Raw genomic sequence first — 27,851 nt, 5'->3', positions numbered from 1 at the left:
TGTCAACAATAAGAATAAAGAAAAAATAATAATGTTTAAAAAATATTAACAAGAAATTAAGAAAGAACAGAACATGACCTAGGTTTTAAGATAGAGCTTATATTTTAGGAATGTAATCTTATTGCACTGGCTACTTTACTATGCTGCATGGGTTTGAGATGTTTCTTCTTTCCATTACTACAGTGTTTATTCTTGATCTTTGATTCGATTTCTGTTATTTGTTATTTTCTTGCTTGCACATGATGCAAGGTGACTCAAAACTTTGACTGTCAAGAAGAGACACTGAGTAGCCTCAGGCGATATGATGTAACAGCCCTCCTTGTAGACCCAACTCCTGAGGGATGAGGACTCCCTGTGGGCAAGGACTGTGTCCTCTTATGTCCTCAACCTTCAGATTTTGCCTAGACAAATCCTGTGGGCCCAGCAGGTGTTCCACTAACCCTTTCTAACAAGGCCCAGCCACCCTGAAAGCTGTCTGCTGAAGGATTTGGTTAACAACCTTGCTCAAGTTCTTGTAGGAGTACATTCTGCTATCAGAAGGAAGTTGTAATTCTAGCCTGCAGTAGTCACTTCCATGAAGATGGATGTGCCACGGAATCAACTGAGAAGGCCTGGGAAATAAAATTGGGCTGGTTCAATATGCCACTTTAGCAGGAGTTCATTTCAGGCTTTACTTCAAAGGGGAGCAGGGCCAAAAGACTGCTGTCTTGCAGAAGGTGCATTATGTCAGCTGAGAGATAGGATGCTCATCGGCTGGTGCACCAAAAGATGCTGGATTTCCAGAGACATCAGTGGCTTCCTTTACTAGGTATCACCATCTATGTAGGCACTTAGAGCAGCATGCATTTTAAAAGCGGGCACTTAATGTGCTGTCTTAGTGAAAGTAAACAAACATGGGCTTCCTTGGGCATTTACTGTGGTCTACTGGAATTCTGCCCAAGGTTATTATTAGACATTTTCCTGCTGCTCTCAGTTCAAATGCAACATTCATTTCTTGCAGGTTGATCATAGTCAGGCATACTGAGCATGGAATCAATGAATTCGTTTCTTCCATTTTAAATGTGTTCTTTCACTACCCCTCCAACCCACCATTTGCTGAATACTGAACTCCTTATGGAACAAATGAATCAAAATCAAATGTAAGAAGATAGGTAGGTTCTTTGTTTTATTTTGGTGTCTGAGCATATGGAAATGAACAGGGTGCGTGTGTCCTCATTCAGGCAGGGGGTGGGGAATTAAAGTATTTAGTGATGCAGAGCTTTGGATGATAACTGAGAGAAAACTCAGTCCCCCACCAACAGGACCCCCAGTTAGCCAGTTGGTTATCGGCTTCCATGTACAGCAATGTGCCAGGTGCTATGGAGAGAAACGAAAGAAGTAATCCACAGCCCCTGACCTTGAAGATCATTTCCATTGAACAGAAGGCAGTAGTTCGGGATGTGGAAGCGTGCCAGGATGCTGAAATCCCTTGAGAGCTTTTTTTGTAAGTTTGACTTCTTTAACCTGATGTATCCAAAGTATTAGTATTTCAACATGTCATCAATATAAAAGGATTAACGTTTATTATTTAATATAAAGGTATTTTATATTCTTTTCTTCATATTAAATCTGAAATCCGGTGTACATTATACTTGCAAGACCTCTCAATTTAGGCTAGCCAATTTCAAGTGTGCAGCAGCCACACGTGGCCTTAGAGCAGTGGTTCTCAACCTTCTGGCCCTTTAAATACAGTTCCTCATGTTGTGACCCAACCATAAAATTATTTTCGTTGCTACTTCATAACTGTAATGTTGCTACTGTTATGAATCGTAATGTAAATATCTGATATGCAGGATGGTCTTAGGTGACCCCTGTGAAAGGGTCATTCGACCGCCAAAGGGGTCTCGACCCACAGGTTGAGAACCGCCGCCTTAGAGGGACCTCAGACACCTGCCCAGGCCTGTGGAGGATGAGCTCTGAGAAGCCACAATGATATATGTATGTTGCACAGTACACACATATATTTACTCATAACTTAAAAAAAAAACACTTTCCTTTACTTTATATCTTGTACTCATATTTTCTTTTTTAAACATTTTTATTGATTTCAGACAGGAAGGGAAAGGGAGGGAGTGATAGAAACGACAATGATGAGAGAGAATCATTGATGGGCTGCCTCCTGCATGCCCCCTACTGGGAGTGAGCCTGCAACCCAGGTTTATTCCCTGACCAGGAATCGAACCCATGACCTCCTGGTTCGTAGGTTGATGCTCAACCACTGAACCACACCAGCTAGGCACACTCATATTTTCAATGCTATTGTATTCTGTTTTAGTTGGGAGGCTGTTGCAGGAATCTAAATGAGAATGTTTGAAGTTATGGATGTGGCAGTAGAGAAGGAGAGAACTGGATGGATATGAGAGACATTAGGAGGCAAAAGCCCCAGGATTTGATAGCTGTCTGAGGGTGGGACAGTATCAAGGAAGACTCGATTTTCTGGATCCAGTGAGTGGGTGCCATCACTGGAATGGGAGCATCAGGTGACAGCAGTTTGTGAGAGTTCTGTTAGAGATACCGTGGGGACTTCCCTTTGGCGGTGTCTAGTAAATGTTTGTCTTTGGAACTCAAGAGAGAGTTCTGAGCTGGAGATGTAGACCTGGGAGGCATTGGTATGGAGGAGAGGAAAGGGAAGGGAAGGAAAATTGAGGTAGTGCAATTGATGGGAGCAAAATTGAGTCAAGACAGTTTCTGGACTTAGAGGAACTGAATAGAAATGGTTAGCAAGAGCGCCTCGGGATAATCCTACTACAGGGTAATTCTGGAAAATAACTGACCCTGAGCCATCCTATCAGGGGGAACAGAGAAGAGCTGTAATTAAAGCTATTAGAAGGCTCCTTATATCTGCCTATCTCTACATGATATCTGGTTAAATTAATCTACTTTATCCCAGAATCTTTCCAGGATGGAACCCTGAGAACACCATTTAAAGGGTCAATAGAGAAAGGATTGTGAAAAGAAGACAGAGAGGTATTTCTCAAATATTTGAGAGATCGCGGCGGTGGGGAAGGGCAGGGTAAGTTTCATGAGGAATGTCCAATCGTATCTAATGAATAAAGTAAAGTAACAAACAAAATAGAAAAGACTCAAAGAACAGACTGATAGCTGTCAGAGTGGAGGGGTGTTGGGAGGCTGGGTAAAAAAGGTGAAGAGATTAAGCAAAGAAAAACTCATAGACACAGACAACAGTATAGTGATTACCAGAGGGAACGAGGGGGTGAGGGCGGTAGAAGAGGGGAAAAGGGGGATAAATAGTGACAGAAGGAGACTTGACTTGCGGTGGTAAACACACAATACAATATACAGATGATGTATTATAGAATTGTACACTTGAAACTGTATAATTCTATTAATCAATGTCTCCTTAATAAATTCAATAAAAATTAAAGAACCAAATGCAGCAGACAGAGCAAATGAAATAATAAGAAAAAGTCTCCCTTGGATTTAGAAAGAAGTCAATAGTGTCATCAATATAAAAGGATGAATGTTTATTATTTAATATAAAGGTATATTCAGTGAAGTTGTGGGAGCAGAAGCCAGATGGCAATAGGTTGAGGAGCCTTTAGGAGGCAGGGAAGTAGAAGTCGACTGAGGGGGGAAACATATAGAATGTATAGGACCCCCAAGGTGGCTAAATCAGGGCTTAGGGTTGAGAGAGGCTAGCTTTTCTCCTTTCTAACTTTTTTTGTTCCATCCTTCTTTCCTTCCATTCATTCAATATACCAAAACTTTTGGTGGCTCGTTCTTATAAGATGGTAGCAACTTGCATGTAAGTATAAGTGGGAATGGGCCAGTGGGCGAGGGTGAAAGTGAGGGGGAAGTTTGTTGAAGGGAATAACCCCTAAGAGCTGGAGAGGTTGGGCTCCACTGCACAAGGGGAAGAATTGGAGTCAGGCAGGAAAAGAGACAGCTCTCCCACTGTGTGATGAGGAAGCTGGCAAGGATGTTTTGGGTAAGAAATAATTTATAAATAGAAGGCTACTGAAAGTTGAAAGCCTCTCTTATCTGATAGTATCTGTTTTCTCTGTGAAGGTGGAGGGAAAGTCACGGTGGTTTGCTTTTGGCAGGTGCAGAAGTATAATTATGGGATAGCCTGGGTGGGGAGCTGGGTCCAGTCCCAGGGTATTTCCTCTCTAGAGGCCTCTGGGCTAGGGGGAGGTAGGGAAAGGTGGAAAGACTGAGTGGTTTCTGATGAGACACGGTAGTATTCAGATGAAATGGATCTGTTCCTTTATGGCGTCTGGGACTCCACACCAACCCCCAAGGTCAAGGCAAATTCAGATCTGGAGGTCCAGGGAGAACTGGACTGGCCCACAGCAAAAGGGTTGGGGCCTGGCAAGACAACTATGCTTCAGCTTGGACTCTGCTTGCTGGAGCTTGCAGTCTCATTTCAACCTCAGTGTTGCCATTGAATTATCGTGTGGGCTTAAGCAAATCACTTCTCTCTGAGCCTCAAGTCTATCACCCACAATGGGTTGAATAGATGTTCTTTTCCAGTTCCATGGCTGTGAATGTAGCTTCCATAGCCATAGAACATTGTCTACCATAGTGTATTCTGTTTCACCTGATGCTACTATCAAAACACAGAGCTACCCCACTCCTTACCTCCTGTTGCCTTTATCCATTTGGGGTAAAAACAGGTTGAATGATCTTACGGTAAGACACATTGGCTAGATGTGAATAACAAATTATCATAAAATACTTTGGAACTTTACAACACTGTTGTATAAATCAGCTCTGGTGTCTTCTGCTTTATTCTTCAGATGCTTCTTCAGAAAGGTTGAGTGTATGCTGAATCAGATGTTGAATGCTTTAGTTACTATCCATAGAAACCTAGGTAGAATCTCTTTTTAATATGAGCATTAGCCTCCGAATCTATCTATTTCATAATACTGAAGTTCAAAATACCTTGGAGATATGGCAGGTTTGGTTCTAGACCACTGCAATAAAGCAAGTATCACAATAAAGTGAATTATAATCTTTTGGCTGGTGGAGGGTCTTGCCTTCAATTTGTAACAAAACAAAACAAACAAACAAACAAACAAACAAAAAACCAACATCTGTGGAACGCAATAAAGTAAAGCGCAATAAAGTGAGGTATGTCTGTATTGGGTTTTCTTTGAGGCATGGCAGTATGGCATTGAACTACAGGGGCCTTCTCTAACTGATGCTATCCGTCTAAGCTTGGGGTTAAAGTCCAGCAGCGAGTCAGGCCATAGTCCTGAAACTGGCATATTTCACTGGTGCTCACACAAAGCTTCTCGATGCCTCTTAGTGAAATAAATACAGAAAAAAGATTTATTTTGTCTGATCACCAGGGGCAGGATGAAAAGGAGCAAGCAAGGAAGGTAGGAACAAACTAAGTCCTTGCAAGCTAGGCCTATTTTCTTCCAATAATCTCCCAGGTAACAGCCTCTACCTTGCTAGGATCTGATTACCCGTTGCTGGCCTCAGACCATAGCATTATTGTTTTAACATTCCTACCTTCCTCTTTATCCCAGCATGAACCAGGTTGTATGGGAGGCTGGGGAAGCTGACCCTGCTTGGGGATAAAGAGACAGTTTAGCTCTCAACAATCTTGAAGGCACACTTGAAAACACAGTGATTAGAAAATAAAGCAGCAAGCCCTGGTAGCGAGAGCCTGTGTAATAATGTGCAGGGCCACACGGGGCCAGCCCATGGAGCAGGGTACATTTTCATACAACCTCCTCCCTCCCGCCAAAGTCTTTGACTTGGCGTTTTTGTTTTCCACTCAGTAATCTGTGCCAATTGAACCTGACATCAATGTAAAAGAATGCTGAGGGTTATGTAAACTGGCATTTAAGAAAAGTAACAACAACAACAATAATAATAGGTTAATAGAAGCATCATGAACGATGTGTACAGCCTACTGCCAACCAAATGATGTTGGAAGCCTGTTCCTGGTACACAAAGGCTTCTGTGCTTCATTTCTAGTATGCCTGATATTGACTGGAGGCACAGTCATATAACACTAAAATCTATTTTATGTCCATATTGTTTAGTTATAAGGTTAATTGTTCTATACTGGGTTCAAGGCTAGAGGTTTCACTTTTTTTTCCTGTGGGCAAATGGAGGAATGGAACAACTATTTATTTTTTAAAGAGATTTTTATTATTGATTTCAGAGAGGAAGGGAGAGGGAGAGATAGAAACATCAGTGATGAGAGAGAATCATTGATCAACTGCCTCCTGCACACCCCCCACTGGGGATTGAGCCCACAACCCAGGCATGTGCCCTGACTGGGAATCAAACCATGACCTCCTGGTTCATAGGTTGATGCTCAACCACTGAGCCACGCCAGCCGGGCTGGAACAATTATTTATAGTGCAAACTGTGTTGGGGACTGTGCTGAAAACCTGATGTGTGTTATTTCATTAAAGTAGCCTGCAGACCTGTGAAATAGGAATTACTATTCCTCATGTTATAAGTGAGGAAGCCAAGAATTCAGTAATTCCACAAAGATTGAATACAATCTGATAAAGCTGGGATTTAAAATTAGGTTTGTCTGACTTCTACAGCCCCCTGCTTCCACTACACATAGTCCTCCGACATCAGTGAGCAAAGAGTCACCTGCTCAAGCTCCCAGGTGGCTCAGGAGCCAGACGTGCTTGGATGCACTTGGAGAAACATTGTATTCAGCTCTCCCATGTCACATTCTCTGCTTTCAGGACCAGGAGTATAAACAAGTCAGATGTCCAGGCTCTTTGTAGTGAATTTAGAAATTCAAAGTAAATATTTTTGACCTAGCGCTTCTACTCCTAGGAAATTTGTACATATGGCCAACAGAAATCAATATTAGGATGTTTTTAGCAACATTATTCATAACCCCAAACTGGAAGCTATCCAAATGCCTAGCCGAAGTAGAATGGATAAATTGTGGTGTATTCACCCAATGTAATGCTACACAGCAATGAGAATGAAGAATGTACACTCACGTGCAATAAGTATGGATGACTCTCACAGCCATAATATTGAATGAAGTAAGCCAGATACAAAAGAATAAACACTACATGGTTCCATTTCTATACGATATTTTAAAGTAGGCAAAGCTAATCTATGATGTTAGGAGTCAGGGTAGGGGAAGGAGCACATGATGGAGGCTGGCAGTGGTTGGTTACTTGATCTGGCTGCTGTATGTGTTTAGCCTGTGAAAGTTCATTGAGCCACATACTTAGGATATGTGCACGTTTCTGTATGTATGTTACACTCTAGTACAAACTTTCTGACCACAATAACTGAGAGAGAGCACACTCTACAACAGATTTCCCATTTCAAAACAATTCTAGTGAGCTGATAGGGAACACTAAGGAATGGTGTCAGATCCTACCTAAAATTAAAGCTCTTGGCCACTAACAGAGCTTTAATGTGCTCAGGCCTTCCAAGGGTCAATATATCCAGCCCCAGAGAGAGCTTATGTGAGCCCCTGAACTAAACTTGCCTTATTTCTAGGACCAGTCAAACCATAATCAGGTAATCTGTGAATTAAAATTCATGGTGCCCAGACTATAGGTTTTTTCTAACAATGGCCTGGCCTGGAAGTCAGTGTCTAGACCAGTGGTTCCCAAATGGGGCACATGCCCCACAGGGGGGCAATTTGATTTTTAAGGGGAGCAATTTGAGAATGAGTTATTAATAGTGAATTTTTTTGCATCTTATGGTTCTAGGGGCTTCATATACAGTATATAAATATATATTGTGACATATTTGTGTATTTCAGTTCTCTATTATATGCTTTGAAACTTTATTTGCTATTTTTTCATATCACTTCATATTATTATTTTAACAATTCCTTAGTGATTTCTTCCTCAGTACTTCAGCTGTCCTTTCGTTCTTGTATTTTTCTCTTTCATGGATGCCATGTTCTTTGGAAGCCCGTTAATGGTCTTTTAGGCTTCCTCCATGTGAATAGAGAGTTCATTTTTTAAATAATAAGAATTGTATGTCACAGGAGGGGCATCAGGATTTTAGAAATGCATAGGTGGGGTGTGGCCAAAAAAAGGTTGGGAAGCACTGCTCTAGACTCAGAAGGAAGTGAATGGAATTGGTTAGCTAGCAAGAGTGGATCAGGATACTCCTGCTGCAGGGAAAATTCTAGGAAATAGCTGGTCTCAAGACATCCTATCTGGTTTGTAAAGGGAAGAAACATAGAAGAGCTGTAATTAAAGCTATTTATTAGAACCTTCCCGCCCTGGCTGGTTTGGCTCAGTGGATAGAGCGTTGGACTGCAAACTGAAGGGTCCCAGGTTCGATTCTGGTCAAGGGCACGTGCCCCAGTTGTGGGCTCGGTCCTCAATAGGGGGCGTGCAGGAGGCAGCCGGTGGGTGATTCTCATATTGATGTTTCTGTCTCTCTCTCCCTCTCCCTTCCTCTCTGAAATCAATTATATTTATATCCAGATAGATAGATAGATAGATAGATAGATAGATAGATAGATAGATAGATATACCTTCCCTACACTTGCCCATCTCTTGATGAGATCTGGTTAAATTAATCTACAATCTTCCAGGATGGAACTCCTAGGAGTGACACTTAGAAAGCCAATAGCAGAAGGGTCATGAAGACAGGTATTTCTCAAGTAGGTGGGGGATCCAGGTCCAAGAGCAAAGCAATCACCTTACTGGTAGTTAGACGTACAGTGTTTCTGTAAAGTAGTTTTTATTAAAGAAACTATTTTGCAGAGTCAGTCTTCTTTGGACCATCTTTCTTTGGAAAATCTTTCTTCTTTGGAATATCTTTTCTTTGGTGGCTCAGAAAAGAAGGTTTTATTATTGAAATAGCATCTAGCAACTACCTCAAGCTGAGACATGTTAGAAATATCTGTGCTTCCATCCAACTGTGTAGCAAGCCTCCCACACTGCATAATTTATCCTAATGCTTGTTTCTTCCCATCTTCAGCAATGTTTTCTATATGTCTTCTAAATATATTTGCTGACAAAGGAATGCATTTTAGCTTGACATCAAATTTTCTACACATTAGAGCAGCCAGTTTTACTGTGGCGTGACTCGAAAAAGGCTTCTACACATTTATTATTACATGTTTGTGAACTATGGGATTGAGTACCACATGTCTTGAAACCTTGCTGAAAAAACCATAGAGGCTTGTCTTCATGTTTGGTGTGCTTTCTTTTTAAATATCATGGTAATTATAATAGTCTCATGCCATGATTAGCTAACATCTCAAGGTCCAATGTATGCTCTAGGTGAGGTGTAATGCTAATGGTAGCAGACATTTCAAATATAGTCTTCTTTGTAGTAATTTTCAATTCAGTTGTCTTTTTTTATTTGTTAATTTATTGATTTGAGAGAGAGACACAGAGGGACACACACAGAGAGAAAACACACATTGATTTGTTGTTCCACTTACGTCTGCATTCGTGGGTTGATTCTTATATGGGGATCGAACCCGCACCTTGGCATATCGGAACAACATTCTAACCAATTGAGCTACCCAGCCAGGGTTTCTTGTTAGCTCTGATTAGGTTGTCATTTTTTTCACGCCTGGTACTGTGACAGACGCAACTCATACATGATGTTGAAGAAGGGTCACCTCTGTCACATTCCTGGTGTTTGCCTGTTCTTGTGTTATCTTTGCTTTCCTATTTCATTGCAGGAACTGTTTTAAGCTGCCCGCTGATCTTGTGAGTACTGGTTTGGTAGATAATACAAGTAGATAGACATCTACAAATGTAGTTATTAAGGTCCAGATGAGCTGCATTATATTGCAATAAGCTGAATGAAACTAAATGAAAATGTCAGGGGACCCAGGCCCTCCTTCTCCATCTTACATCTTGCCTTCTTCCTTGAGGACACCTCATAGACTTCATGTGGACAGAGATGGGGCACTAGTGTGAATCTGTATGTTAGGATTAGGTGGTAGTAATGCTTCCTTTCTTGTTCTTTTAACATGAAAAAGAAATCTAAGTGTTGCTCTCTAATGGATTATCTGCCTATCCCACCTTAGAAAACCCTGGTCTCGGTATTCTAAATCTTGCCCTTGGATCTAGCTGTGAGGGAGAGAACTGCATTTTCAAGCTGCATATTTGGCTCCTTGTGGAAATGCTTTACTGAACTGCTTTTTGGTTCTGGGGCTCAGCCTTGTGTGGAGGGCACTACCGAGATAAACATGACAAACGGGATTGTCTTTATCCAGGGCTGTTGTTGAGTATGTTGTTTGATTTGTTGTTGAGTATCACTGCACATCACTACACATCACCCCGCCTGCCCCTGATGGAGGCACCATGGGAGGAATTTCTATAAAATTCGCCTCAGGAGATTCTGTGCTTCTCCTTAATAGCTGCTTTGTTTTTTGCTTAAGGACAATATTAACTTTGTCTTCCTCTTTGCTTTGACTGCTGGGAGCCTACAGCCAACCTTTCCAAAATGTAGAGGACCGGGAGAAGCCTTTCTGTGTGCTCATTTCACCCCTGACCCCCATATCTTGCAACTATTATTTTAAGTTTTCCAATTTTTTTTTTTTTTAAGTCATCACAAGTCCTTTGGGGAAGGAGATGGGATATGAATAAGATATAAGGTTGTTACTGATGTTGATTATAAAACAAACTCCTTTTGCTGAAGAAAAACTTGATTTAGGGTCTGGAACTTTTTATTTCTAGGTAAGGATGATTCTTTTCTATTGTTAATAGCATGTATGCATTTCATGAATCTAAGATGCCATTAGTTATAAGATGAACTTCCATTTTAGAGGTGTTAAATGTCAGAAAATTGCCAGCACTGATTTTAAGACAGCATTGCTTGTAAGGCTCCCCCCTCCCCCAGGTCTCAGAGATGTTAGTGTGGGGGAAAATGGAGCTTTTAGAATCAATGAACTGTGGTGTTATTTATAGTACTGAAACTCTTCCAGCTACTTGAAATCCTTTGGAAGGTGGCCACATTGGGAGGAGGGGGTTATGGCTTATGGGTGGTCAGTGTTTTAAGAAGGCCTGTATCCCTAGGACCTAATAAAAATTCTGATCCCTGGAGGGCAGTAACTGCTCACCTGACATAGATGCAGGTGTTCACACATTGGTTTAAAAAATGAATTTCTTATGAAGGGACTCTAGGTAAAGTTGAAAAATGCACTTTAAAAAAGCTATTTAAGATAATTTTTTAACTGTGCTATTGTTTTGCTTTTAACAATCTTCAAAACACTTATTCTCAACAATAGAAAAATGAGCAAAGGACAGCTTAGTCTCAGAAGAAAACACAAATGACTCATAAACATTGGGAAAATGTTCAATCTTTCTGGTAATCAAAATAATGCATATTGAAACAGCGTGATACCATTTTTTGGTCTATAAAATTGACAACAACAATACTCAAAGCCACTGAGATGGCAGCAAGAAAGGTGCTTTTATACATTGTAATGTGACTATAAATGATGCAGCTTTTGTAGAAGGTAATTTGCCAATATATGTTAAAATGTTCTTCAAATATTTATCTTTAAAATGTTCACACCCCTGATCTAAGTAATTCAGCTCTTAGACATCTATACTAAGGAAGTAGTCAGAGGTTTAGCATTATGTTTAGAATGTTATTTATATTAGTAAAACATAAACAACTTAATATCAAACAACAAATAAATATTTAAATAAATTATGGCTTTTCTTTTCAGTGGACTGTTTTTACAGCTATCAAAATTAGTGAGAGTTATATAGAAATATCTGTACCTTCTTCTCATTTTGCTGTGAACCTGAATCTGCTCCAAAAAAAATAGTTTGTTCAGTAGAAAAAGTGGTAAGGCTGAAGAATATTTAAATGACATGATAAAGTAATCATGATATATTGAGTGAAAACAACTGTCTATGCAGTAGTACGATTCCAAAGCTGTGAATATGTATATATGACATATCAGAAAGCCTGAAAAGAAATAGACAAAGTATTAACAATGGCTGTATTTAGGAAGTGGCATTCTTGTTGAATTTTGCTATCTTCTCTTTATTTTCCCTAGTTTTTATAATATACTAGGGGCCCAGTGCACGAATTTGTGCACCTTGAAAGGAACTGTGGGCCGTGACCACTCCCGCCACTGCCGCTCCCATGCGCTGATGGCACCATCCCCGCTCATACCCGTTGACAGCATGGAGTGACTGGGGTTGGTTCCAGCAGTGGGTGCAAGTGGGTCCAGCACTGTCAGTGGGTGTGAGCGTCAATGGATGCGAGTGGTGGCTGCTGCCTGGATCGCCCCTCAGGAGCAGGGGGAGGTGGAGAAGCCCTCAGGGGCAATCAGGGCCGGCAGCTGCTGCTCACACCTGCTGATGGCACTGAGCGATCGGGATCAGCACTGGGCGCCGGCAGTGGGTGCGAGCGGGGCCGTTGCTGGCAGCGGGTGTGAGAGGTGGCTGCCATCCCTGATCACCCCTCAGGAGCTGGGGGAGGTGGAGAAGCCCTGAGGGTTGATTGGGGCCAGCAGCCACCTCTTGCACCTGCTGACAGTGCTGAGCAATCGGGGCTAGAGCTGGGCACTGGCAGCAGGTGCAAGCGGCAGCTCTGGCACTGGCAGCGGGTGCAAGTGGGGCCAGCGCCGGCAGCAGGTGCGAGCACCGGGCAGGACTGTGGCGCAGGAAGCAAAGGAATTTTCAGTAACCACCAGAGGCTCATCCCAATGACAGCAACCGGTGCCCCACCTTGGTCTGGTGCCCCCACTCACCTCCTCCACCATCCTTCCATGGCCGATGCCTGCCATGTTCTGTGCTCTGCCACCTGTTGCCGACACCCGCCATGTTTTGTGTGCCTCCCCTGGTGGTCAGCACACGTCATAGCGACTGGTTGTTCAGTTGTTCCGTTGTTCTGCCATTCGGTCTATTGGCATATTAGGGTTTTATATATATAGATATTATGATGATGATAAGAAAAATTGGTAAGTGTATTTATTTGAGTAATCTTTATCAATAATCATTCTCTCTCCAGTTCCTTTCTTTGTCAATAATAATTCTCTCTCCAGTGACTTTAAATTCCCCCCATTGAACAAATGTTTATTGAGGACCTTCTATATGCCAGGTACTGCCCTAGGAAGTATGGCTATAGCAATGAATAGGACAGACCAAGTCCTTGTTTTCTTGGTGCTTCTATAGTCATTGGAGGAGACTGGCTATAAATATTACAATATCTAAGAACCCAGTGGTTCATTGTTAGCCTATGGTCAACTATAAAATCTGCTTTTTCCCCATCTCTCTTCAAAAGACTAAAATATTCTGATCCCAAATAAAATTGGGCTTTAAAAACGATGTTCAGAGATGGGTAAATGCAATCCTAACAGCATGAGACTGAGGATTAGATTTTGTAATGTCTTTTTGTAATTTCTGGTGAGTCCTAAGGCAAAAGGCCTACCTGCGGAGGTGAGTCTTTCTGAGGTCCTGCTTGTGTCTCTTATGCATCCCTCGATTAAATGTTCTGTTGTCATAAATGTCTGTCCTACTGGAAGGCATTATTGATATAGTTATGATTATTAACTATGGGTAATTCACTTGATCTTTGCACTTTGAACACATCTTTTCAACATTTGCTGGTTAACATTTATTGAGCTTGGCATCATACTGTTACATACAGTGTATCGGTCAAGGCCCTGTCAAGACACAGAGGGCTCACTCTAAAGAGGAAATTTGAAGGAAGTCTAATAAAGGGACTATTTAAAAGGCATGGGCAGGGTTTAAGGAAACCTCAGAGGATATGAAGGGGCAAGGGGAGATTTTGATTACCAGAACTTTGTAGAGTGCTCTAGAAAGAGGGCCCCCTCACTAAAGCTGTGAATTTCAGTAAAAGAACAGAACCAATATACAGCCTCCTAGCAGGTAGAAAGCCAGGGAGACAAATACCCTGAGCTCACTTTTGTCCTGCCCTCCAGCATTTTGCGTGCTTTCCATGGACCTGACCCAACTGGAAGTAGAAAGGCAACAGATTCCATTGGTGCAGGCCACACAGGAAGCCATACAGAGAAGAGTAGAGAAGGGTAGAAAGAAAATGGATGCTAGAGAGGCAAAAGGAAGATTTTAATCACACAGACATCATTTTATTTACTCCTCACAACAGCTTTATGAGGTAGATCATTTTATTATTCCCCTTTTTATAGATGAGGATACTGGAGATTACAGATTACAGGGGTTAAGAACCAACAATTTTCTTAAAAATCCAATTTAAAAAAATCAAATGGATATTAAATAACAAAGCTAGGATTTGAACTCAGGACTATCTGACTGGATTGGCTTACTATAGTTAAGAATAGCTTAGCTTAAACAAGCAATTCTGTGGTTGGCCATCACCATCAGCGGGACAATGCTAAGTTCTGATTGGATGATTAGCCTGCTGTCTGATTGGTCCAGTTGTCAGTCAGTGATGCACATTGCATAAGTACAGGTTCTACTGACCATTTTTTGTACTCCGGTAATGTTTGCATTGTACATTTTATACAGTGCCTAAAGCTTTTGTTTTAATATTTGACAACGTCCCGTTAAACACACTCTGCCAATGAAATGCCAAATATCTAATGTCTTCCCCTTTAAAAAACTTGATGGGAATATGTTACTATGGTGCCGTTTACATAATTAAACCTTGCAGGACAAATAGGTAACATATTCACATGCAATGACTGGGTATCTTAAATTAGGTAGAGAGCAGTTATATTACAGTCTAGCTCCAAGTCTGTGGTCTGGCAAGGCCCCTGCACATGTGGGGTCCAGGGCGCTGGGCCAGGGCTTCTTAACCCTTTAAAATCCTCACTCTCTTCTGCCAAACATAAAAATGTTACGTGCCTCCCCAACCCTGAATTTGGAATATGGCTTCCTAGTGGCCCATAGTTTATTCTATGATGATCTCTACCTGCCCAGAGTCTTAATTTCTTTGACTTATATGTTAAATAGGGTAGGGTTTCTTTCTCAAATAATAATTTTATATTAATTAAATTAAATGTGCCTTTTCAAACTAATACCGTCTCCCATTCTAAAATGGCCACCCTTCACCTTTGAGGCTGCTGCCCCAAAGCCAATTCCATTCCTTCCTTTCTGACTTATCTCCTCTGTTTATTCACCCTCCAAACAACCTAGATCATATGAAACACAGAGAATGTGCTAGTAAACACTTGACAATGTGATCTGGTGACTCGAACTCTGAGCTGATGCTTGCCAGTAACTATATGTACGTCATCTAACTTACTTCACTAAGTCTGGGTCAAAATATGGTCACATGCTTTTCTTTTTTCAATTAATTTTTGCCCCCTCTTCTCTAATTATCAAGAAATCTGGTATCTCCTTTTCGAGGCCCCTCCATCCTAATTGTCTAAGAATCCTGAAAGTGTCCTCAGTTCAAAGGGAGCCAAAAAGATAACTGAGTCTGAGGCATCTACCACTGCTGTTGCTTCTTGCTGCCACTGGTGTCACTTTTGAAGACAGGTCCTGGACAGTTCCATGGAGATAGAACCTGCCTCACCCAGTTGTGGTACAAATGAAATTAGCTATTATAGTTAAAGTGCTTAGCATATAAATGGATACGCATGACACTAAGTAGGCACTCAAAGGTTTAGCTGTTATGTTACTGGGCCTCAGTTTTATGCCTACCCCAGAGGATCTCTGGAACCATCCCAGCTCTGGCAAACGGTGAGGAATAGATGGGGGCCTGGGTCCCCTGCAGGCTGGTGTAGAGCCTGGAGGCCAGGATGGACCAGTCTCTGCCCCTCTCTGAAGCCTCTGGCTAGCCTAATCCCGTTGTCCTGAGGTTGGTCTGCCCCTTGTAGGAGGAGACAGACCTGAGCCGTATAGAATTCCTTGTAAGCGATTTGTTCTGGCTCAGAGAAGTAATAGTTCTAGGGTGGTCAGACTAAAAAATTACTGCATCAGCTCACAGGGCTGGTTGATGGTAGCTGGGCCTTAACCAAGGTCTTTGTGAATGCAGACCTTGACTTTCAACCCAGGAAGGTGGTGTTATGGAGAACAAGACTGTGGCTCATTTATGTTTGTATTCTCCCCATTCCAAGTACAGTGCCTTGAACATAACAGGAAACACACCTTCTTCATGTGAACTGCTGTTAAAGATGCTCAGGTGCTCATAATAAACACATGTACATGTATACACATTCACATACAAGCACAAGTATGAACTCTCTCCCCTTTTTCCTACTTCGAGGCCACAATAATTAAGAACAGAATGCACAGTGCATATAAACCTCTTCTTCATCTTTGAGTACTATTGTGGCTTTACAACTTTCTTTAGCTCTGCTTTAATTACCACATTTCACACCCTCTGGAGTACACCTTTCTTGGAAAATGACAACACCTTATCTCTTTAATAGGCTTTGAGATTAGCACATAAAATATCCCAAAATAATCATTTATTTTAGTTCATGTGAAAACAGTTCACTGTCCACATATATTAAACGCTAATGAATCATTAATGTAAGAACCCCACTTGCTAACCCATTTACCTATTTGGGCTGTGTCCTAGAAGTTCATAGTCAATTTGCTTGTTTTTATAGGGAACTACATTATCTATTATTATGTCTTAATATAAAGTATTATAAATTATTATGTATAAGAATGAATACTAATAGCAGTAATAATAATTGCCACAATTTATTGAGTACCAGGTACTTGACATAATTTATCTCTGTTTTCTGCATCAACCTGCAAGATTGGTGTCCATTTTATAGGTGAAACTGAGATTCAACCAAGTAAACGAACTTCCTTTTAAGAGCACACAAGGTCAAATACATTTCTGGCCCCAACAGCAACGCCTGCTAAAGGGGCAATGGCAGGCAACCCATGACCCCCCTCACCCTCCTCCTCCCCTCACCAGCCACAGATGGTGGGCACCTGATTCAATGCAGGCTAATTCTGGTTGTAGCCTGGTTTGAATTCATGAACTTGGCCAGTCTGATTCTCCCTTAGGAATGTGAATTGGGAAACATGGAAAGAAACAGTAAGTTGGTAGGAGCAGGAACTGGGGCTGAAAGGCTCAATCAGAAGCTGCTGAATGAGTGTTGGGAAGGGAGGTTGAGGAGGCCATGATGGGCCCCATTCAAATCAAAGTTTATCGGGGAGTCAAAGGCAAGCAGAGACTTTAACATCATGGAAGGATGTAGGGTGAATGGGTGTGGGACAGAAAGGATCACATGCCAGGTTGGTGCACAGCTAGCTCTCTGGGACCAGGTGCTGCCCCTATCCTCCCCGCACCGTTTCCATGCCAGGGTAGCCCTCAAAGAATCCCTCATCTCTTGAGCTAACTTTAGTGGGTGTCGGTTTCTTTCAACCAGGCGAGCCAAATGAGAATGCACAGCCTGTAAGTGCTGGAAAGGGGATTCCAACCTCAGATTTGTGGCTATGGAGCCTCTGCTCTGGTCACTGTACCCCTTTGGCATATTACAAATGCTGCCCTGGCCCACCGCGGCCCACGTGGTCACCTTAATGTTTCTGAAAAAGAACTAGTAACGAACTAAAGTTTCCTGAGTCCATGTCCCAAGTCTTGGTCTGCTTTCAGAGCCCTGGACGGGATGGTGGGGGTTAAGTGTCTCAGGCAATTGGGAGGTCTCCAAGCAACTCTGGGGCAGGACTCCAGTTTCCAGGGCGGAAGGTGCTACAATGGGGAGGAAGGGTGGGAACGGGGCAGGATGGGTTCTTGGCAGTACAGAGAAGCGGGACTCCCCCAGGACGGAGACCGGTCTCATCCCTATTTGTATCCCCAGTTCTAAGATAGTGCTTGACATATATTTGAATGAGCATGTGAATAAATGAATGAACGAGTGAATAAATAAATGTATGGCAAAAGTGGGTCACAGTCCCTCTTCAAATGTATGGATCATTATTCAGTTGAGTCTTATGAGGTGGAGGAACACCTGTGTCTAGCTCTAAGAAACAATCTCTGCAACAACACGAATAATATTTACAGTGACTTCAGCTTTAAAAATAGCAAAGCAGGTGTAGTGATGACCATGATAAGGACATGGCTCAGAGACTGCAAATGGACGACTCTGGATTGCATTTGCCCTGTTTACAAAAACACCCCCTGGCTTTGTCTTCCCCTGTCTGGAGAGAGTGAGGTTTTCATTTTAAGAGGCTGACTAAAAAATGCAGAGCCACTTCCTGGGCAGGCATCCAAGTGACTACATCTCTCTCACAGCTCTCCCCAGAGCCTTAGCCCCAGCTGCCTGGGGCGGGGCCTCCAGCCGTTGGTGGCCGTTGGAGCTACCACAGGAGCAATTTATCTGCAGCCCGCCAGAAATGCTGTGCTTTCAGGCCCTCCCAGGGAACAGATAACGTCTTTGGCTTTTGCACTGAGGAGACGTCAGAGTTCGTGATTGGCCAGGCTGGTGTGTGTGAAATACAGATGTCTGCCACACTGCTGAGTATGGCATTCCTTCCAGCTGAGTACCCCAGGGTGTGGGTAAGTCTTAATGCTTGAAGCCTGCCCTTGCTGGTTGTGAAATGTTCAAAGCTGAACACTGTGACTTTCCAAGGGCATGACTTAGCATATTTCTTAATGCCTCTGAGCCTCAGTTTCCTTTTCTGTGAACTGGAGGTGGTGTTTTCCTTTGCTGTAGAAGGATAGAAGGGATCTAGCCATCACAGGCTGTTTGTTGTGAGGCCTGGAGGAATTAGCATATGCAGAGTACCTCATCTGGTACCTGGCATATGGCAGAGACTGAAGAGTTATTATTTCTGAGGCAGTCAAAAAAAAAATAATGTTTCAGTGACAATGTCCCCGTTTTTATTTCTAATAGTACCATATTTCTCTGAAAGACTCCACTGATATATTCTACTTCTTGATCATACCTGTGAAGCCAACATAAATAAAACTTCAGAGGAAGTTAGTGCCCAAGGAAAGTTTATTAGACTCTATTCCCTTTCTCTTTTTCCCTTCTAGACTCTGACTGCTCCTGCCCCATTTGCAGATGAAGTCAGCTGCCAGTGCCAAGCGCCCCATGAAAAACTGACCATTGCTCAGGCCCGCCTAGGAACACCAGGTGAGGCTGTACTTCTTCTTCTCCCAAAGGGCCCTGTCTTGACGTCCAAAGGAGCAGAAAGGCCCGTCATTATTTGAGCAGCACTCGCTTTCAGAGAGTTGAATTTAGAGGTTGTGGCACAGCACAGGGATAACAGCACCAGTAACAAACTCGGAAAACCAAAGTAGCCAAGGGAAAAAATACAGTGAGATGTGGTGTGAGCCTCAGCTCTACCATTTACTAGTCCTACAGCCTTGGGCTAGTCACAAGAATGATCTGAATGGTTTCCTCATGTGTAAACAGGGACAATGATCCCCACTTCCCAAGGTTTTTGTGACAACTAGTTTCGGTTAAAAATACCAAAGCATTTTTTAAATTGTGAAGTTTAAACAAACCTAAGCTACTGTAATTATTACCATTCTTTAAAGTCCGTGTTTTAAAAAAGTTTCTCCAAGTGTGCCTTAAATGAAAGAGCCTGTGCCTTAAACTGCTCTAGGACTTTGTTCACTCCTTTAGTATATACCAGAGCTGGATAAGGAAGAGATTGAAAAAGAACTATAAGGTACTGTCTCTAGTTCCTAAGAACTTCATTATATACTGGAGGCCTGGTGCACGAATTTGTGCACGTGTGTGTGTGTTGGGGGGGTCCCTCGGCCTGGCTGGTGATTGGAGCTGATCGGGGTCATTTTGCCCAGTCCCAATCAAGGCTGCCCAGCCGGCGGGGAGGGACCGTGGGAGGTTGGCCGGCTGTGGGAAGTTGGCTATGGGGCACACTGACCACCAGGGGGCAGCTTCTGCATTGAGTGTCTGCCCCCTGGTGATCAGTGCACATCATAGTGACCAGTTGTTCAGTCAACCGGTTGTAACTGTCACTTAGGCTTTATATATATAGATATTTGTGTTAATCCTCACCCAAGGATATTTTTCCATTGATTTTTTTAGGGGGGAGATTGGAAGAGAGGGGAAAGAGAGAGAAACATCTATGTGAGAGAAACACACTGATTGGTTGCCTTCCTTACAAGCCCCAACCAAGGCCCTGGCCAGGGAGGAGTCTGCAACCAAGGTATGTTCCCTTGACCAGAATCGAACCCAGGACCCTTCAGTCTGCAGGCCAACACTCTATCCACTGAGCCAAATTGGCTAGCACCTAAGAGCTTCATTATAAAGGGACAAGACAACCAGAAATAAAACCCACCAGTAGCATGCATGCATGTGTTTAGGGCAGGAATTTTCAACCAGCATGTCGTGGCACACTGGTGTGCCACAAGAACTTTTAAAACGTGTAGTACTTGACTATTGAGACAGGGGCACTGACCTCTTTTCCCTTAGATTGTCAAATTAAAAAATGACAACAAGCAACACAACAATAACTAGTATGAATGAATCAAAATTATACCCATTTTTTTTGTCAGATTAGCAAACAATATATTTTTTGGTGTGCAGCAGAATTATAGTAATTAGTTTATGTGTGCCATGAGATGAAAAAGATTGAAAACTGATTGCTTAGGGGTTAAATCCTGCAACACAGATGAAAATGGACAGTGTTAAGAAAGGCAGATTAGCCCGGCTAGTGTTGCTCAGTGGTTGGGTGTCAATCTATGAACCAGGAGGTCATGGTTGATTCCCGGGTTTTGAGCTCAATCCCCAGCAGGGGGCATGCATGAGGCAGCCCAACAATGATTCTCTCTCATTGATATTTCTATCTCCCTCTCCCTTCCTCTCTGAAATCAATAAAAATATACATAAAAAAGAAAGGCAGATTTATTTGGCCTGGAGCAGTCAGGCAAGACCTGGGAGCCCACCTCAGCTGAACTTGATGGGAGAAGTAAGATTTGGACAATGTGGGCAGAGAATGGAAGGGCATTCTAGGCAAGTGGAACAGGAATAGTGAAAACATGGAGGTAGAGAGCCGTGTAGCAATAAATGAATAGCATTCCATTTGGTTGGGATGGAGCGGAAATCAGGCTAGTTAGCAGTTAAGCTTTGAGCCATGTACGATGGCTCAGAAACAAACATCCCAAGTTGAATAGAATCCCTGGGATAAAGGACAGTTTTCTTCATAATAATAACAATAGATATTTATTGTTTACTATTAAATTCTTTATCTGTATTGTGTCATATCATTGTCACACTTTATGTGGTTAGTACTTTTAGTATTTCACAGATGAGGAAATGATGGTTTTAGAAAGCTGTGAATCTGCACAGGGTTATTCAGGGAGTCAAGTGGCAGTGCTTCTCACACTTGAGTTTGCATCAGCATCACCTGGAGGGTTTGTTAAAACACAGATGTCTGGGCTTTACCCCCAGCGTTTCTGATTCAGTCCAACTGGGGTGTGGCCTAAGAACTTGGCTGGCTAACAAGTTCCCAGGTGATGCTGATGCTGAGGGACCACACTTTGGTAAATAGTGAAGTGGGGGTTTGATCTCAAACCTTTTTGTGTTCAAGCTTGATCTCTCAACCATGACAGTCTGCCTCTTCTTTAAGAGTACAGCAGGTTCTCGGATAACGTTGTTTTGCTCCATGTTGTTTTGTTATAACATTGATGAGGTACCACAGGAACCTAACTCTTGTTTATATCTATTAGCCTATGATAAAATCGGTTTCATTGTACATCGTTTCACTTAAAGTCGCAGTACCTATTGATATAAGTGAGGACTTACTGTAGCTTGGAGAGAGTGAAGGGAGGAGGAGAGTGGGCCAAATTAGTACGCTTTTTTTGGTTACTGCTTTTGAGAAAGGCAAGAAGTGGCTTGGGGCAGTAGTTCAGAGCAGCTAAACCAGTTGTTCCCAGTCTTCAGTGTGCAAGGAATCACCTGGTAATTTTGTTAAAGAAGTGGATTTCCTGCTCTCTCTCTCCACCCCTAAATCTGGGCTGAGGCCCCAGCATCTGTATTTTGAATGAACAGCCCAGGTAAATCCATAAGGTGCACTGGAAGTGCAGGTAGTGATGAAGAGAACAGACGTGACCTAATGTTAAAGGCCCAAGCAGAAAAGGACCCTGCTTTTCTAGAGAAAGGAAAGGGAAGTTCAACTTACTCTAAATCTGCCAGCTGCTCTTTCCTGTCTCATTTAGTCTTTGCAAAAACTGTGCAGGTTGCATATTACTGTATCCTTTCTGCAGATGAGGCAAATGAGACTTGGAGAACTGAAAAGTTACTTCTCCAATGCACATGTTAGTCTTAGACCTCACTTTATTAGAGCAGAGATCCTCAAATTTCAACACACCCAATCCCCTGAAAAGCTTGTTAAAAGTCTGCTGGGCTCCACCCTCAGAGCTTATGATGAGGTAGGTCTGGGGTGAGGAGCAAGAATTTGCATTCCTAACAAGTTCCCAACTGATGCTGCTGCTGCTGCCTGTCCTGGGACCACATGGCAAGAACCTCTGCTTTAGAGTGACTGTTGATAGTGGCTGGAGGGAGTGCCAGGGAGATCATCCTAAATATTTGTTGCAGCATTGTGCTGTCACTACAGAAGCTCAGAGCATTTTTTTAAATCTTGCTGTTGGACTACTTGTTTCGTAAGCAATGACCTTTTGTGGCACTTTCTTGAGCATTTCATCAAAAAGACAAAAGAGACCCCCGCTTGGGGTTCATAATGTGTTTCAAGATTATTGTTATAACTGAAATCCTTCACTAGCTCCTTCACTAGCCCTATTTTATGACTTAATATAATTGCCTACAATATGTTTTGCAATCTTAGTTCTACCCAAACAGGGGCTAGCATAGAAATTCTAAAAGAGGCAATGACAAACTCTGCTCATAGCTCTGAGCTCCTGGGCCTTGTCAGTGAAGTTACAAGGATAATGAAACATCAAGAAAAACAGTAGGGCAGTTGGAATCAGCACCTTTTTAAAAAAAAATTTTTTTTCTTGATTTAAGAGAGAAAGGGAGCAGGAGAGAGAGAGAGAGAGAGAGAGAGAGAGAGAGAAACATCAATGATAAGAGAGAATCATTGATCAGCTGCCTCCTGCACACTCTACACTGAGTATCGAGTCCGCAACCCAGGCATGTGCTCTGGGAATCAAACGATGACCTCCTGGTTCACAGGTTGATGCTCAATCACTGAGCTATGCCGCTGGGTGGAATCAGCACCTTAGACCTTAGCTCAACTAGTCCACTTGTGGCACTGTTAACATAGAGGGTTTAGTATGTGTCCTGAGGCAGAGAGAATCACTCCCCTGTCTTGCAGTAAAGGAAAAGTCCAAATGATTGTTTCCTAGGTTCCTTTTCATTAAAGCTGACATTTTTCTCAAAGGGAAACTCAGTTCTGATTTCCTATTTTCCTTCTCAGAAATGGGATTTATATTATTCTGTTTCCACAGTGTGTAGAGTTTCCAAATTCTTTCCTCAAAATCTACCTTAATGAATTTTGCTTCATTTTTGTGCCCCTTGCATTATAATTTACTTAACTTTTCATTAATGTACTCTTTTTAAAACTTTAATGTATTTTAAAGGCGAACATCCATCATTATCATTTATTGAAAATAATATTGCTGGCAAAAGTAGAGGGAAATTATAAAGTTTATATAAAACTATGTAAACTTTACAAGATGTAAATATTAGATTTTAAAAGGTTAATTTTTGTGCCACCTATTTTGCACATCAATTGCACACAAAAATAGTACTAGTTACCATAATTACTGGTGTTTAGTCATAGTTTGGTTCTGTGACATTGGGTAAGCTGCTTAACTTTGCTCAGCTGCCATTTGCCCCTCTATGAAATGAGGATAGTAAGTCCTCTCTCCCCTACCTCCCTCGCAGAGTTGATGCGAAGATCAAGCGAAATACTAGTATATGGGCTTTGCAAATCATACGCACTTTTAACACATTATTTAAATGTAGGGTGCTAATAGTCATTATAAAAAATGAAGGATCACACTTTTGTTGTTGCCTGAATCTGAAGTAATATCAAAGAACATCATAACGCCCTAACCTGTTTGGCTCAGTGGATAGAGTGTAGGCCTGCGGACTGAAAGGTCCCAGGTTTGATTCCGGTCAAGAGCATGTACCTTGGTTGGGGGCACATCCCCAGTAGGAGGTGTGCAGGAAGCAGCTGATCGGTGTTTCTATCTCTCTCTTCCTCTCGGTAAAAAATCAATAAAATATATTTTTAAAAAAACAAACAAACATCATAACACACCCCACAAAATGGTGAGTTTAGATATAATGCAGTTGGTGATTGCCTTCTATGTGGCCATATGGTAGGTATATGCTTAATTTTTTAACCAATTGTCAAACTGCTTTCCAAAAACAATTGTACCATTTTACATTTCCACCAGCAATGTGTAAGAGTTCCAGTTGCTCTATATCCTCACTAATACTTGGTAGGTATGGTCAATTTTTTAAAAAAATGATATTGAGCATTGTTTCATGAGCTTATTTGCTATCCATATATTTATTTTCTTTGATGAAATGTCTATTCATTTTTTGCCCTTTTAAAATGAGTTATTTGTCTTATTATTGAGTTTTGGAAGTTCTTTATATATTCTAGATAAAAGTCCTATATCTGATATATATATAATTTTGTTTTGCAAATATTTTCTCCCTGTCTATGACTTGCCTTTTCATTTTTGTAAAAATATTGTTTAAAGAGCATAAGTTTTAAACAATGTCCAATTTATTTATTTATTTATTTGGGCTTTATAGTGTATATGTTTGGGGTCCTATTTAAGAAATTTTTGCCAAATTCACTGAGATTTCCACCTTTTTAAAAAGAAGTTTTTAGTTATAGCTCTTATATTTAGGTCTATGATCCATTTTGAGTTAATTTTTATATATGGTATGATATGTGAGGTAAGTATAACCCCCTTCATCATTTCATTTACTTCAAAGTGCTGAATAACTTATAAAAATTTGGAATGTAAGATCCCAGAAAGTTGAGACAGTCACATTTTCCTCACAATACTGTACCATATTCATTATCTAGTATTTGTATCCACGATCCTCAAGCAGATATTTAGTATCATTTTGGTGTTATGTGTAGTTTGTTATGTTTATTTTAAACATGCTTATCAGTGTGTGGTATACAGACTTTCATTTTACCTGAACATCACATTTATATAATACTAGAGGCCTGGTGCAGGAATTCGTACATGGGTGGGGTCCAGTGGCCCACCCTGATTGGGGCTGATCTTTTTTTTTTGGCCGGCGCCCTGCCCCCTGGTCAAACTCCTGGTTGAACTCCCCATGGAGGGGACAATTTGCATATTAGCCTTTTAGTACATAGGATGCTTATTCTAACCATTCAGGATAAACAGGAATTTACTTGAAATGTTTTAGAAATTTTCTAGTCTGTGGGTGGGCAGAGAGTGTATAATGCCATTGTATTCACTTTCTATTGCCCCATAACATATTGCCACAGATCTGGCGGCTTAAAACAATGCACATTTGAGCCTCCCCCTTATGTGGTCAGGTGGATTCCACTCAGCAGTGCCAGGGCGAGCTAAGGTTGAGCCAGGCCGGTCCCGTGATCGGGCGCACTCCAGCGTGGAGCGCCACCACACGGACCTAACGTTCCCTGCCGCCATGGCCAGTGCATCTGGATCCACACACTCCAGCGTGGAGGGCCACCACACTGACTGCTGACATAAGGTTCCCTGCCACCGCGGCCAGTTCATCTGGATCCGTGCACTCCAGCGTGGAGCGCCACCACGCGGACGTAAGGTTCCCTGCCGCCGCAGCCAGTGCATCTGGATCGGTGAGATGGCGCCTGTCAGTCTGCAGCTGGGCGATTTGGTGTGGGGGCGACTCGGCCCGTATCCTCCTTGGCCGGGGAAGATTATTCCTCCACCCGAGGAGCTGGAGAAACCTCGTGGAAAGAAATGGTACTTTGTGAAGTTTTTTGGGATGGAGGATCATGCCTGGATCGAATCGGGACAGTTGAAGCCGTATCAGGCGTATAAGGAAGAAATGATAAAGAAGACCAAGGGAAAACGATTCCAGCAAGCTGTGGAGGCTGTGGAAGAATTCCTCGGGACTGACAAAAAGAAAGACCAGACATTATGCCACAGTTCTGCCGATGACGAGAAGCGGCACGATTCCTGTGAGGAGAAACGTAGGCCAAACTCGAGTGACGAGAAGCGTAAGCATCGCTTATCTAAAGGGAAGCTGAGGAAAAAACTGAGAGAAAGAAAGAAGAGGGTGTCTTCAGGCTCTTCAGAGAGAGGCTCCAAGTCCCTTCTGAAAAGAACCCAAGAGCAGAGTCCCCAGAAGCGGGGTCCGCCCCCACAGGACGAGAAGGATCCCGAGTCTGCTACTATGAATGGGATGACGGCCGGACCCGGACCCGGACCCGGACCCGGACCCGGACCCGTGGCGGCATTTGAGTGGCAGCCGACTGCGAGCGGGCCTCTTAAAGACATAGACTCTCATTTCCACCACTTCCTGCTCAGCCAAACCGGAAAGTCAGCTATCTCTCCCCAGACAATTACAAAGAAGTTGAAAATATGTGGAGAGGATACTGGGTCCACCTCCATCCAGGCAGCAGACAGCACGGCCACGAATGGCAGCATCGCACCCACACACAAAAAGATAGGATTTTTGGGCCTCGGCCTCATGGGAAGTGGCATCATCTCCAACTTGCTAAAAACGGGTCACGTGGTGACTGTCTGGAACGGGACTGCAGTGACAGAGGGGGCCCGCCTGGGAAGAACTCCTGCTGAAGTTGTTTCGACTTGTGACATCACCTTTGCCTGTGTGCCAGATCCAAAGACAGCCCAGGATGTGGTGCTGGGCCCCCGTGGTGTGCTGCAAGGGATCCGCTCTGGGAAATGCTATGTGGACTTGTCAACAACGGATGCTGACACAGTCACGGAGCTGGCACAGCTGATTGTGTCCAGGGGGGGCCGCTTTCTGGAAGCCCCCGTCTCAGGGAACCAGCAGCAGGCTAATGATGGGATGTTGGTGATCTTAGCAGCCGGAGACAGAGACTTATATGAGGACTGTAGCAGCTGCTTCCAGGCCATAGGGAAAACCTCCTTCTTTCTCGGTGAGGTTGGCAATGCAGCCAAAATGATGCTGATTGTGAACATGGTCCAGGGGAGCTTCATGGCCACCATCGCTGAGGGGCTGACCCTGGCCCAAGAGACAGGCCAGTCTCAGCAGACATTCTTGGACATCCTCAATCAAGGACCACTGGCCAGCATCTACCTGAATCAGAAGTACCAAAATATTCTACAAGGAAACGTGGAGCCCGATTTCTACCTGAAATACATTCAGAAGGATCTTCGCTTAGCCATCGCACTGGGCAGTGGTGTCAATCATCCAACTCCGATGGCAGCTGCAGCCAATGAGGTGTACAAAAGGGCCAAGGCACTGGACTAGTCTGACAAAGACATGTCTACCGTGTACTGGGCCTATGTTTGCTAAGCCCCCCGCCTCCACTCCAGTCTTAATTCTTGTTAAAATTTTTTTCTTGGTTAAAAAATAAAAAATAAAACAATACATATTTGCTAGGTCATGATTTCCATGGTTCAGAAGTCCGAGCCTGGCTAAGCTGAGGCCCTCTGCCCAGGGTCTCACAAGGCTGCATTCAAGGTGTCACCCAGGGCTCATTTCGTATCTGGAGGCTTAACTGATCATAGGTCTACTTTTGAGCTCACTCAGGTTGTTGGAAGATTTTATTTCCTTGCAACTGTGAGACCAAGGATTTAGCTTCTTGCTGGTTGTCAGGCAGAGGTCACCCTAAGCTCCTAGAGGTCACCTGCAGTTCCTTGCCATGTGGCCCTCTCTACAGGCCCTTTCACATGGCAGCTTGCTTTTTTTAAAAAAATGATCTTTATTGTTGAGAGTATTACAGAAGTCCCCCACCTCCCCTTACCCTCCTTCACTGCTTCCTGCCCCGCCCCAGGCCTTACAGCATTATCATCTGCGT

General features: G+C 42.8%; 1 protein-coding gene and 1 pseudogene across 6 annotated transcripts in view; both read left to right on the top strand.

Moving 5' to 3' along the window:
* Positions 1-27,851, top strand: part of PCYT1B (phosphate cytidylyltransferase 1, choline, beta) — a 78,763-nt gene that overhangs the window by 4,690 nt on the left and 46,222 nt on the right. For 4 of the 6 annotated variants that reach the window (XM_005861765.2, XM_005861764.2, XM_005861763.2 and 1 more), the window contains one exon: positions 18,901-19,000. The exons of 1 other annotated variant lie outside the window; for it this stretch is intronic. In XM_005861765.2, coding sequence (XP_005861827.1) covers positions 18,901-19,000 — 100 coding nt within the window. Of the gene's footprint in view, positions 1-18,201; positions 18,421-18,900; positions 19,001-27,851 lie in introns of those variants that run through there. One more of the 6 variants, XM_005861767.2, reaches the window with a different exon arrangement.
* Positions 25,602-27,350, top strand: LOC102257674 (annotated as a pseudogene).

This window comes from Myotis brandtii, unplaced genomic scaffold, assembly GCF_000412655.1.
Source record: "Myotis brandtii unplaced genomic scaffold, ASM41265v1 scaffold156, whole genome shotgun sequence".
Classification (NCBI taxonomy): domain Eukaryota; kingdom Metazoa; phylum Chordata; class Mammalia; order Chiroptera; family Vespertilionidae; genus Myotis; species Myotis brandtii.
This window is presented reverse-complemented; position numbering and strand designations above follow the sequence as displayed.